Source organism: Rattus norvegicus, chromosome 5 (assembly GCF_036323735.1).
Source record: "Rattus norvegicus strain BN/NHsdMcwi chromosome 5, GRCr8, whole genome shotgun sequence".
Taxonomy (NCBI): Eukaryota; Metazoa; Chordata; class Mammalia; order Rodentia; family Muridae; genus Rattus; species Rattus norvegicus.
In genome coordinates, this window is record NC_086023.1 from 40,293,055 (window position 1) to 40,306,434 (window position 13,380).

At 43.2% G+C, this 13,380-nt stretch overlaps 1 protein-coding gene across 1 annotated transcript in view; it reads left to right on the forward strand.

The window, feature by feature from the left end:
• Faxc (failed axon connections homolog, metaxin like GST domain containing) overlaps positions 1–13,380 on the forward strand; it is a 59,337-nt gene that overhangs the window by 15,888 nt on the left and 30,069 nt on the right. The window contains exon 3 of the mRNA NM_001271065.1: positions 2,291–2,487. Within this exon, the coding sequence (NP_001257994.1) occupies positions 2,291–2,487 (197 nt within the window). The remainder of the gene's footprint in view (positions 1–2,290; positions 2,488–13,380) is intronic.

Sequence of the window (13,380 nt, forward strand, 5' to 3'; positions counted from 1 at the left end):
AGTCAGACATGGTATTGGAGCAGTAACTGAGAGCTTTACATTCTGATCCCTAGGTAGGAGAAAGAGGTGAGGGGAATGAGGGAGGGGCAGAGAGAGGGGGGAGAGAGAGAGAGAGAGGGAGGGGCAGGGAGAGAGGGACAGAGTGGGGGACACAGAGAGGGGAGACACACAGAGAGAGACACACACACACAGAATGAGAGGGAGAGGGAGAGGGAGAGGGAGAGGGAGAGGGAGAGGGAGAGGGAGAGGGAGAGGGAGAGGGAGAGGGAGAGGGAGAGGGAGAGGGAGAGGGAGAGGGAGAACCTGAGTCTAGCAGGCTTTAGAAACCTCAAAGCCTATCACCAATGGCAGACTTCCTCCAACAAAGCCATATCGCCCACTCTTTCTCAAACTGGGGGCCAAGCATTCAAAGACAGAAGCCCATGGGGGGACAGTATTGTTCACACAACCACAAAGCTCATTACTTTGTCTAGGCTGGATGGCCAGTAAGTCCCAATCTTCTGCCTGTCTCTACTCCCCTACTGATGAGATTACAGATGCCTGTTTCACTTCTGGCTTTTAGTGTAGAGACTGTGGTTTGAATTTCGGTTTCCACTCTTGAAAAGCAAGCACTTTACTGACTGAGGTATCCTCCAACCATATATGGCCAGACAGAACCGAACTCAGGTCCTCTGGAAGAGCACTATATGCTATTAACCACATAGCCACCTCTCCAGCCCAGACTTTTGTTTACATGTCTTTGCATGGCTGTATGCTTTCTTACTCTTGGGTAAATACTTAGGAGTGAAATGGCTTTATTAGAAGAAGGTTGAGGGGCTGGAGAGATGGCTCAGTGGTTGAGAGCACTGACTGTTCTTCCAGAGGTCCTGAGTCCAATTCCCAGCAACTGCATAGTGACTTACAACCATCTATAATGGAATCTGATGCCCTCTTTTGGTGTGTCTGAAGATAGCTGCAGTGTGCTCATATAAATAATAAGTAAATCCTTTAAAAAAAAAAAAAAAGAACAAATGAAGAAAGTTGTAGGGGCTGGAGAGACATTAGTTAATAGAAGGCGGCTCTTTTAGAGGATCCTGGTTCAGTTCCTCACACCACAGGATGGCTTACCACTGTATTTCTAGTTCCAGGGGATCTAATGACCCCTCTGGCTCCACTGGCACCAGACTGGCCCATGGTACAGATATACATTGGAGGCAAACACTTATATACATAAAATAATAAAATGCATTTTTAAAAAGAAGAGAGTGGTGTACGTTTAACTTAAGACAGTGTTAGATCGTTTTAAAGTGGTTGGCCATTTAACAACCCCACCATGGTTTTGAGTATCAGTTGGCCTCTGAGGGGCCATCATTTGCATTATTCAACAGTGTTTGTATAAAGTATAAGGAAGAGTTTTTGACAATCAGATTGATTTAGTGTGATTTGGTGTGTGGTCTGCAAGTCAGTGGATACCATTCTAACAATTAATTTTGAGATTTAAATGATTATATTTATTGAGAAAAGTGATTGAGGACAGAATTTTCCAGAATCCCTCCATTCATGTGGTCCCTGTCTTTTTGCACATTGGAGAACAATTATTGTAATTTTCAATTGTATAACTTGATCTGTACACCTTCTTTCTGATATCTTCTGAGATACTTCTACTGTGCTTATAGATCAAAATAGAGCTTGTCTGAACAGGTTCTGCCCACTACCACTAGGACTAGCCATTAACTCTGGGCTGAAACCCAGGAACCTGCTGAATTAATTTCCTTTAGGAGACACTGCAGTTGAGTCTGTTGTGTATTCTTTGTTTTTAACCTCACTATGATAGATAATTTAGGGGACCTCTTACTTGCTCTGTAGTGAAAATAAGCATTCAGATGCAACATACTGGATTTCAAAAGAGTTCTTTGGTTAATAAATTGGTGCAATCTTCTTTGTGGTTTATTTTCAGTTTTTTTTCCTCTTTGTGGCTAGTTTTACACACTGTAGCTACACTTGTCCACTTCAAGCTTACCCCTTTCTTCTCCCACTCCTTGACTCACAGTTCCCCTTCCTTTCCTAGTTTAGATAGAATTTGAGGCCATGACAGAACCTATGGGCACAAATTAATACTTTAATGTTCAGTAAAAGGCCCCCCCCTTTTAGAGTAATGATCTTAAAGAGTCAGTGTGCTGAGTTCATTTGAGCACTGGGGTTGGAATGGTTGTTTCTGTTAATCAGTGAAGTTTATACACATTGCTCTCTCTCTCTCTCTCTCTCTCTCTCTCTCTCTCTCTCTCTCTCTTTTTCAAAATGCTCTATTTAGAACTATTTTGGTGGAAAACTCTCTGCTCAAGGGAAAATGCCTTGGATTGAATATAATAATGAAAAAGTGTCTGGCACAGAATTCATAATCGACTTTCTGGAAGAGAAACTTGGAGTGAACTTAAACAAAAACCTTGGCCCCCATGAAAGAGCTGTCTCAAGAGCTGTGACCAAGATGGTGGAAGAGCACTTTTACTGGTGAGTCCTTGCTGTGTCTCCCCCACCCCACCCCCACCCCACAGGCACTGCCCAGCCAGCCCAAGTTTACTCATGGTCTCAAAAGTTGTCTGTTAAGTTTATCACCTTTCTCAAAGGTTTTATCAAAAAACAAATGACAAAAACAAAACAAAGCCCTTTGATTTAGGGCCATAGTTCTGCTTGTTGTCTCTAAGAATCTAGGTAAGGACTCCACAGGTAACACTAGAGAGTCTGTCTGTCACAGTCACAATCACACAACTATACCAATAAACCTGGCAGTTTGCAAGCAGACGTCATTTCAGTAAAACTATTATGCACACTGAAACTTGGATTTTATTTATAATAACATAATCTTCCTTTGATCTTTTCCCAACCACATAAACATGAACAATTTTTACAGCCTATGTGTTGCAATTTCCTGGATTTTAGTGAGGGACATATATCAATTTTTGGGACTTATCAGCACAAACTGCTGAATAAATGTGAATCAGATGCTGGGCAGTACTGGCATACACCCTTAATTCCACACTCAGGAGGCAGAGGGACTTAGATCTCTGAGTTTGAGGCAAATCTGGTCTACAGATCGAGTTCCAGGACAGCTAGGGCTACACAGAGAAACCCTGTCTCAAAAAACAAAAACAAAAACAAAAAAAACAAAAAAAAAAACAAAAAAAAAACAAAAAAAGGAAAGTGCATGAGACACCAGAGGAAGACATGAAAGGCTAAGTAGAGATATAATTCCTCTGTAGAATAAGTTAGACATTTGTGAGATGATGTCACCTTTCCTTAGATAATATTCTGCCCAGGTTGCTGCATTTCTAGTTCACAGTCCCCAAGTTTGAAGCGGTACATAGTTGGGTTGACCAGTTGTTCTGTTTTGTTTTGGTGGTAACAAGTTGCTACATTTGAGTTGATCACATCTGCTTAGTCTTGCTTTGCAAACCTATATGTTTTGTGGGCTTTCCTGTCTTTGGCTATTGTCCAGCACATCTTACCCCCTCTCTATGCTCCTAGAATTGACAGGAAGTTTCTTCCGATTAGTTGCTGACTTTACTTTGTCTCAAATACTTAATTAGAAATTCTTAGTCCCACTTTATTGGCATTGCTGTTTCTTGGTCAGTTGCTGATCCAGGAGCTTTTACTGATCACTTAATGGAGGCCATCTTCTCATGGGATTTACCGTGTGATCCTTCCTCCCTGACTCACTGCTTCATCCTCCACCCTCTTTCTAAGTAGCAAACTGGGTGTTTCTTTGTCTCTGTTCCTATGCTTGTCTCTTGTACTCTGTCTTGCGACTCACCAGCACTCCACTCCTCTCCTTACCTCACTATGGAGATGGAGGGCTGCCCAAGGACATGCCTTGTTGGAGAGTGTAGAGCGGTCAGTGTGTGAGAGAGCAGACTCAGTGTTTGAAGGAGCCTGGTCCTTTCCATGAAACGCTGATGGAGATGCCAGGCCTCTGCTTTGTCACAGTGGACACTAGGCCGTGTGACTGTCTGGCTCACTTGGCTTCTGGGAAAGGCTGTGCAAAGGATCCATCTCATTCATTTGCCAGTTTTCAGACACAGCTCTGAAGCAGCAGAGGGAAATGAAAAAGCTGTCCTGTGCCCCTGACTCTCAGGCCACCTTTGATTGTGTTCACTCTACCCCCTTTGAGAGATGGGGTGCCTGTCACAAGGATGTGGACAGCTAAATGTCAGCTTTCTAGAAAGCTGCAGAACTTATGTTTTCCACTCATATTGTGGCTGTATCTCTTACAGTTTTGTACTAGCTCAGAAATACATGTACATACACATATAGATATATATGTAAAATATAAATGTTTGGATTCGGTGAAATACCCAGTTCTCAGATATTAGGCCTTTTGGTCAGGGACCTGAATCATTTTCTATAACTTTACCTCCTGGTAGAAACTCACAGACAACTCTTTTCTGCCCCTGTCTTCACTAACCCTCAGCTAATAGGGAGGTATGGTAGGCTGTGGATGTGAGAGGGAGCAGGGGGAAGATCATGAACTTCCAAAAACTTACTGCATTTGGGGTGTACATACCCTCTTTGTTTCCTCTAACTCACTTTCTATTAGAAAAAAAAGGGAGGCGTTTTGAGATACATTTTCATCTCTAGTACCAAAGGGAAAACAATCCCTTGTTCTGTTTCTTTTCTGCCCTCTGGCTAAGACTCCCCAACACCCACCAGGAGATTTATATCCCCACTCTCAAAAGGAAATGTCCAAGGCAGTGACATTCTCCTATCCTTCTGTTCTTCCAGTCCCAGAGAGCGGACTGACCTCAATGTATGGGAGTTGTCTATGAGATTCTCTTACATGCTAACAAGCATCGAGCTCTGAGGTTGTGATGGTACTTACGCAGGAAGGAGCGGAGGCGTGTCAACCCTCAGTGTTTAACGCATTTATCTGTGGATCTGAGGTTTTTCAGGTACATTTCATTTTGGCCTGAAACTTTAAAACTGCTTGGGTACAGTTTTCTGTGAGACAGAGGTGATAGGATGCTGTCATTACCATTGAACATAACATAATTTCGAAGCTTTGTTTTATGTCCACTCAGATAAGCGCACTCAGCTGTAAAGTGGTTTTTCTTGCATTTGAAATCTATATAATTATATCCCATGTGCATTATAAGAGCTATTATTGAAGATGAAGAAGTCTGTTTTTTTTCCTTATCTTCTTTGTTTTGTTCCGAGTGCTTAAGTTAGATCTAATGCTTGGAAACTGGATTTCTCAGACACAGAATCAAATTACCAAAATGAAATTGATTTTCTAACGACGTTGTTTCTTCAGTGGTGCATACTGCCCTCCCATGGCCATCAGTGAAAACCTCAGATTTTAACACTATAGAATAAGTGCAACACTCAACATTTCCCACACAAATCTGCTTCTAGGTTGCACATAATTTATACTTTTAAGCTTCATCTTTCTGAGTGCTGGCATTTGAACTTGGAGACCTTGTGTGCTAGGTAAGCACAGCAGCATGGAAACCTATCCCCACCTGAACCTGGCTTTTGATGTAGTTTTAGTGTCTGAGGGAGATGGGGAACTTTCCTTAGATGGCTTACCAGATGTGTAAAAGCCATGTGACAACCTGACTGTGATGGCTGATTACATTACAGAACCATTCCACGGTTTTCCTTCTTTATCCAGTCTTAGCTGTAGGGGGAGTTCCTGTTTGGAAGGTTTGTGAAATTTGATGATAGTTGAAGAAGTACATCATAAGTTCCTACCCCTTTAAAGTAGAATCAATAAAGACAACAAGGGTAAAGCCTTGTGTAGAAAGAGGTGGTTTTTGAGATAGGGTCTCACTGTGTAATCTTGACTAGCTGGGAACTCATAGAGACCCACACAGCTCTGCCTTCTGAGTGCTGGAACTAACAGGTGAGCCACCATGCTTGTCAGTGAAAGGTGTTCTTCTGACTTGGGAGGCCCTGTTCTGAGGCTCAACAGTTTTGTTTATGCCTTGGGCCTGACTTCATGTTAGGTTATGGTGAAAAATATTTTCATCAAAACGTCAGCAATAAGGGACTGGAGATATACAGCTCAGAGGTTGAGTGCCTAACTTAGCAGGCATAAGGTATTGGGTTTGATTCAGTATTAAAACCAAACTAAACCCAAGACCAGCTGTCTCTACTTGAGACAGGATCCTGTTCTGTAGTCCTGTGAGGTATGTAAACTCACCTCCCTCTGCCTGTTTCCTGGGTGCTGGGATTACAGCCATGGGCCACGATGCTTGGCCTTTTGCCTATTTTCTAGGTTTCCTTTAGAAGTGTTAGCACAGGCTTTAAATCTTTAAATCTTTGGCCCAATTTATGTAGGAGAGATTAGACACATTAGTTGTGACAAGAAAACGGATATTTGAACTTTCTGAAATAGATTGTCACATGATAAATCACTTTAATTGCTTATCCTAGTCTGTTTTCCCAGTTGGCCCTTCCCGCTGACACCACTTAATAATTCATGACTCCCTGTGCACTGGGCTTCTTCCCAGTGAAGATAAAGGGGCCGTGAACTGCTTAAGACATGAGTGGCCTTCCTTCATCCTCCTCCATGGATCCTTCTCTGCAGTTTTCTTTTCTTTTTTTTTTTTTATTTTTTTCCTCCATCTTTATTAACTTGGGTATTTCTTATTTACATTTCAATTGTTATTCCCTTTCCCGGTTTCTGGGCCAACATCCCCCTAATCCCTCCCCCTCCCCTTCTTTATGGGTGTTCCCCTCCCCATCTTCCCCCCATTACCGCCCTCCCCCCAACAATCTAGTTCACTGGGGGTTCAGTCTTGGCAGGACCCAGGGCTTCCCCTTCCACTGGTGCTCTTACTAGGCTATTCATTGCTACCTATGAGGTCAGAGTCCAGGGTCAGTCCATGTATAGTCTTTAGGTAGTGGCTTAGTCCCTGGAAGCTCTGGTTGCTTGGCATTGTTGTTCATATGGGGTCTCAAGCCCCTTCAAACTCTTTCAGTTCTTTCTCTGATTCCTTCAACGGGGGTCCCATTCTCAGTTCAGTGGTTTGCTGCTGGCATTCGATGTCTCTTAGGAGAGATCTACATCTGATTCCTGTCAGCCTGCACTTCTTTGCTTCATCCATCTTATCTAGTTTGGTGGCTGTATATGTATGGGCCACATGTGGGGCAAGCTCTGAATGGGTGTTTCTTCTGTCTCTGTTCTAAACTTTGCCTCCCTATTCCCTCCCAAGGGTATTCTTGTTCTCCTTTTAAAGAAGGAGTGAAGCATTCGCATTTTGGTCATCCTTGAGTTTCATGTGTTCTGTGCATCTAGGGTAATTCAAGCATTTGGGCTAATATCCACTTATCAATGAGTGCATACCATGTGCGTTTTTCTGTGATTGGGTTACCTCACTCAGGATGATATTTTCCAGTTCCATCCATTTGCCTATGAATTTCATAAAGTCATTGTTTTTGATAGCTGAGTAATATTCCATTGTGTAGATGTACCACATTTTCTGTATCCATTCTTCTGTTGAAGGGCATCTGGGTTCTTTCCAGCTTCTGGCTATTATAAATAAGGCTGCGATGAACATAGTGGAGCACGTGTCTTTTTTATATGTTGGGGCATCTTTTGGGTATATGCCCAAGAGAGGTATAGCTGGATCCTCAGGCAGTTCAATGTCCAATTTTCTGAGGAACCTCCAGACTGATTTCCAGAATGGTTTTACCAGTCTGCAAATCCCACCAACAATGGAGGAGTGTTCCTCTTTCACCGCATCCTCGCCAGCATCTGCTGTCACCTGAGTTTTTGATCTTAGCCATTCTGACTGGTGTGAGGTGAAATCTCAGGGTTGTTTTGATTTGCATTTCCCTTATGACTAAAGATGTTGAACATTTCTTTAGGTGTTTCTCAGCCATTCGGCATTCCTCAGCTGTGAATTCTTTGTTTAGCTCTGAACCCCATTTTTTAATAGGGTTATTTGTTTCCCTGCGGTCTAACTTCTTGAGTTCTTTGTATATTTTGGATATAAGGCCTCTATCTGTTGTAGGATTGGTAAAGATCTTTTCCCAATCTGTTGGTTGCCGTTTTGTCCTAACCACAGTGTCCTTTGCCTTACAGAAGCTTTGCAGTTTTATGAGATCCTATTTGTCGATTCTTGATCTTAGAGCATAAGCCATTGGTGTTTTGTTCCGGAAATTTTCTCCAGTGCCCATGTGTTCGAGATGCTTCCCCACTTTTTCTTGTATTAGTTTGAGTGTATCTGGTTTGATGTGGAGGTCCTTGATCCACTTGGACTTAAGCTTTGTACAGGGTGATAAGCATGGATCGATCTGCATTCTTCTACATGTTGCCCTCCAGTTGAACCAGCACCATTTGCTGAAAATGCTATCTTTTTTCCATTGGATGGTTTTGGCTCCTTTGTCAAAAATCAAGTGACCATAGGTGTCACCATAGGTTCATTTCTGGGTCTTCAATTCTATTCCACTGGTCTATCTGTCTATCTCTGTACCAATACCTTACAGTTTACATCACTATTGCTCTGTAGTACTGCTTGAGTTCAGGGATAGTGATTCCCCTGGAAGTCTTTTTTATTGTTGAGTTAGGTATTTAGCTGTCCTGGGTTTTTCTGTGCTGTTTTCTAAGTACATGCTGTCCCTTAGAAACATCACACAGCCAGCACTGACTCAGTATAAAGCTGGTTTCCATTCAATCATCAAGTCCCTCTTAGCAAGTGAAGCGAATGCCAACTAGTGAACAGACACCATGACCCTGCCCTTACGTGGCTCTCAGGCTGGAGAGCCTTTATGAGAATCCTTCCTTAAGCTTTGCCATTGTTGGGGAAGAGTTTGAGGCTGAGGGAAGGCAGTAAGCACCTACCAGAGAGATGAAGGCAAGGGTCCCAGAGGAAGTGTAGTGTGATAGAGACAACTGGAGTGGCAGGTGAAGGAGCTAATTCTAAGGCCAATTAGGATGTTCAGGTAGACAGCAGTGCCTGCAAACACATGAAACCAAGAAAGAGGTGTTTGGGGAGTGTCTTAGCCCGTTCAGGCTCCTGTAACTGAATAGCAGTCTGGGCAGTTTAGAAGTTTATATCTCACTAGACAGGGAAACTAGTAAACCCAAGGCCAAGGTTTTAGCAGACTCATTGTTTAATGAGGTCCTGTTTTCTGGTTCACAGATAGCTATCATCATACAGTAAGGTCACATAACAGAAAGGATACAGAAACTCTATGGGGTCAGTTTTATAAGGGCAGCAATCTTACCCTTAAGGGCTCTGTCCTCATGACTTAAGTACACTGAAGGACTTGCTTCATAATACCACCTGGTTTCAGTACAAGACATTTGGGGACATGGACGTCCAGTCTATAATTGGAAATGGAGGATCATGCCCTTCCTCACAGCTAACATACAGTTTATATGAGGCCATACTGAGAGATGGAGACTGGGAAGGGCCAGAATACGGTGAGGGTCCTGGGTTTCTGACATTGCCATACTATGTAATCTACAAATATGTTATAGCCATCCTGGCATTCACATGGCCTGCAAGCGTAGGTTTGGCACACCTGGGTGGAAACCATGAAGAAAGTCTCCTGGGTTCCTGAAAAATGACTTTTGGGGGTCGGCCTGTGAGGCGATACAAGCAAAAATCAATCCAATATTGGCAATGTACTTTGCATTCCCTGAAGCTCTCCCATTTGGGACTCATGGGTCTCAGGATGGAGTTCTGGGTTAGGTATAGATTTGGGAGTTACTTTGAACTCCTGGGTATGAACGAGGTCACCTTATGACCATAGATTTAGAAGGTAGGAAACTAGAAGAAAAACAGATAAAATTCTTTCAGAACATGGGAAAGGTGGGAGGGAAAACAGCCATTGTAAGCAAAAGGCAAGTTCCAAGAGAGGCTAATAGTGTTGAATGCTGCAGCGTTCATGAGACTAAGTTGCATGGAGCAAGTTGCTGACCTTTGGCCTACATGAGAGTTGTTTGGGCGGAGTGATGGGGTGGAACCTCTCACTGTTTCTGGAATCCTGTTTGAGAGGTGTATCCTTGACTGTAATGACATGGAAACATGCAAAATATCATGTCCCCTGCCTGCCATAGCTGAGGTAAGAGTTTGTAATTCCCACATTTGTTATCTTTTGACACTTTGCTGGATTCGATCCCCAAAGAGCCCCGTGGTCCTTATTTGACGCTGGTTTGTAATATTTGGGCACAGTAGAGAAGTAAAGAAATCAGATGCAGATCAGGGGCTTGGGAGACATTTAGTCACTAAAGCGCTTTCGAGGCCTTGCAGGTATGGGACCTGAGTTTGATTTGCACATGTGCTGAGTGTTGGTGTTAACGAGATGGCTTAGCAGTTAAGAGTGCTTGCTGTTCTTCCAGAGGGCCTGAATTCTGCTCCTAGGGTCCATGGCAGGGCATATGAGCACATGGAGTGTACTACCCAACTCCGGAAAAAAAAATAAAGCCAAGTGCAAGTGTGGCAGAGCACACTTGTAATCCCAGTGCTGGGAAGGCTGGGGCAGGCATGGCTCAGGGGGGCTCACTGGCCAGCCAGCCTAGCCGCACTTGGCAAGTTCTAGGTCAGTAGTGACCAGGCCTGAAAGAAAGTTGTGTGTAGAACCTGAGGAACCATCATACTCTCGTGCACACATGCACTTATATACATAATGAACGTGTGCATGGACACATACATAGACACAGACAAGCACATGCATACACACACACACACACACACACACACACACACACACACACACAGCGCACAATGGGGAAGAGAGAAAGACCAGTTTGCAAGGCTACTTATAGCTGCAGAGTTCGGAATGAGTGCAGTTCGTTTCTTGTGCCCGTGTTCACGCTGCTACTGCAGGTTGAGAACCTTACATCGTTCACTTTCTGCCATCACTGCTGAGCTGTGTGGCACAGGTGGCCGCCTCTCCTACAACCTGCCACTCTACCTTCTGCACATCTCCATATACATATTTCCTGCTCTGGGACCGTAACAGATGTCATCCTGAGGCAGGAAGCTTTTCCTCTCTGTAGCCCTCTATTCTTCGTAACGCCTTCCTTCTCTCTTAGGCAATGAGGCGTCTCTCCTCCTTTCCATAGCACCTACCAGCACTTTCTTACCTTCTAATGTGCCTTTGAATTATGAATTTTCTAATTGTCCCCATTCTAGAAAATTCCTTAGATAATCTCATTTCCCCTTGCAGCCTTAAAGCCCACTAACGTGTCCCTGCCTACCAGTTTGATCTCCATGTAAAGTTTAAACTCGCCTCTTGAGTTTTCTGCTTTCTGAACATCTTCTGTCTTTGGAACCTTCAAGTGCATCTGGCCCACCTCCCTTTCATTCCTTGAACCCATTCCACCCTGTGTGGTCCAGCACTTATTAGTGAAATCCACTCAAATGCTTAGCCTGAGAGAAAGCAGCCACTTTCCTGGAATGTCCATCAGTTACTGCACTCCTCTGCCTAGACTCTCTCCATGTACCGTCTGCCATGGTATACAGTACCTCCTTTCTTGTCTGTTTCACTCACTCTGTCTTCCTGCCAGCCTTCTTACCGTAGGTCTGAAACCTTCCAGCACTTAGTCTTTACTTTGGGAATTAGAATGATTCAGCCTGGCTTCAAACCTCCAGGGATTGGTTCCGTGGGGCCCACCCATCCCAGGTCTTTAAGATTCCTCACGTACATCCTAGAGCCCAGCTACACTCCTGGAGTTCTTGCAGGTCCAGGCAGACAGTGTTGTCAGGCAGGTGCCTCCTGAGCTCTTTCTTGCGCATCCCGCAGTTATGCACAGGATCTAACTGGGTGACACCACACTTCTTCTCATGTGAACTTGCCAGCTTAAAGTCACAAGTGCCTCCTTTTTATGCTTTAGGTACCTCTGGTATGCGATTATTACTTGTTTATGCTCAGTTTAGATTAATGTTTCCCCCTAAGGCTTTCTTGATGATCAAAGGATATGTAGCCTCCTTTGTTGTGAGTTTAAATAATGTGCAATGAGAATCACGGTGCTCGTTATTTAATGGAATATGAAAACCACTAGTAGATTATTGCAGATATAAAAAAGCTCTCGAAGGGTAGCACTGGCACTTACATAGGATTCAGTGCAATGGATGTGAGGTAGTTTACATCAAAAGACCCATCACATGCCCTGCCCATGTCAGATATTGTCGCGAGGTACTTTTGCTATTCTCAGAGAAACTCATTTCTTCACTTTGCAGTTTTGAGAGACTTATGAAAGAGACACATACAGAGAACTCTTTACAAGATTTGTAGAATTTCTTTTTAAAAGATGACACAGAAGAGTTAAATATGGCTGTAGTGTGGAGAGTGCTTTTAAATTAGGGCTTTTTAGTAAAAATCCAAAAATGATTAGAAACTATATTAGAAACTCTCTCTCTCTCTCTCTCTCTCTCTCTCTCTCTCTCTCTCTTGGAGAGGATCTCAATAGAGTATAACTATATAAAATGCTTAAAATGTCAGGGCTTGTGTGTGTGTGTGTGTGTGTGTGTGTGTGTGTGTGTGTGTAGCTAGAGAACAGGGCCTGGCACATGTTGGCAAATCTTACACCACCATGCACCCCAGCATTTGTTTTCTTCCTAATGTGTAAAATAACATTTCTCCGTAGCTACAATTTACTATCACCCTGTGTGTTTTTAATAATAATAATAATATCTTTTACCTTTGGATTTTTAAGAGGTCATTACTACATATCAGCCCACACCAGGGGATAATGATCAATACATTTTTTTATTATAAAGAGAAGTTAAAATATTTCATGTGTATATTTTCACATTCTTCTCAGAGGAAAACCCTTAACTGTGTATCTAATAACATGGTTAGCTATAAAACCACTTTTGAGATGGTGCAGGTTTCTCAAACCAGTAAGGAAAAGTATAGGCGTTGCCTCCAACAGGATACTTACCATCTGCATGTGTTGTGTGGGAACTCTGGATGGTGAGATGGCCACAAGCGCCACCCAGTGGGAGAGTGACTCTGCAGTTCCTTGGGCGAATTCTTAAAATCCTTGGAAACAGCCTGAGCAAGAGAGTTGATTTTCTGGAAAGCAAATAATTTGCATATTCTCCGCATATCATTTATGGCTTGTAGACACACAGGCAGGTGTACCTGCGCCTTAACCTCTGTCCAAAGGGCAAAAGGATGTCTTAAAAAATAAGTCCACCTTTTCCATTATGAAATGTAAAATACATGCAGCCTAGAAAACAAACACATGACTTAGCACAAAGCACACACGTGCCTGTGGAGCCATCCTTTTTTTTTTTTAATTTTTTTATTAACTTGAGTATTTCTTATATACATTTCGAGTGTTATTCCCTTTCCCGGTTTCCGGGCAAACATCCCCCTAACCCCTCCCCTTCTTTATGGGTGAAGCTCCAGAAGGGAATGCTGCTCTCTTCCCATTGGCTGCAG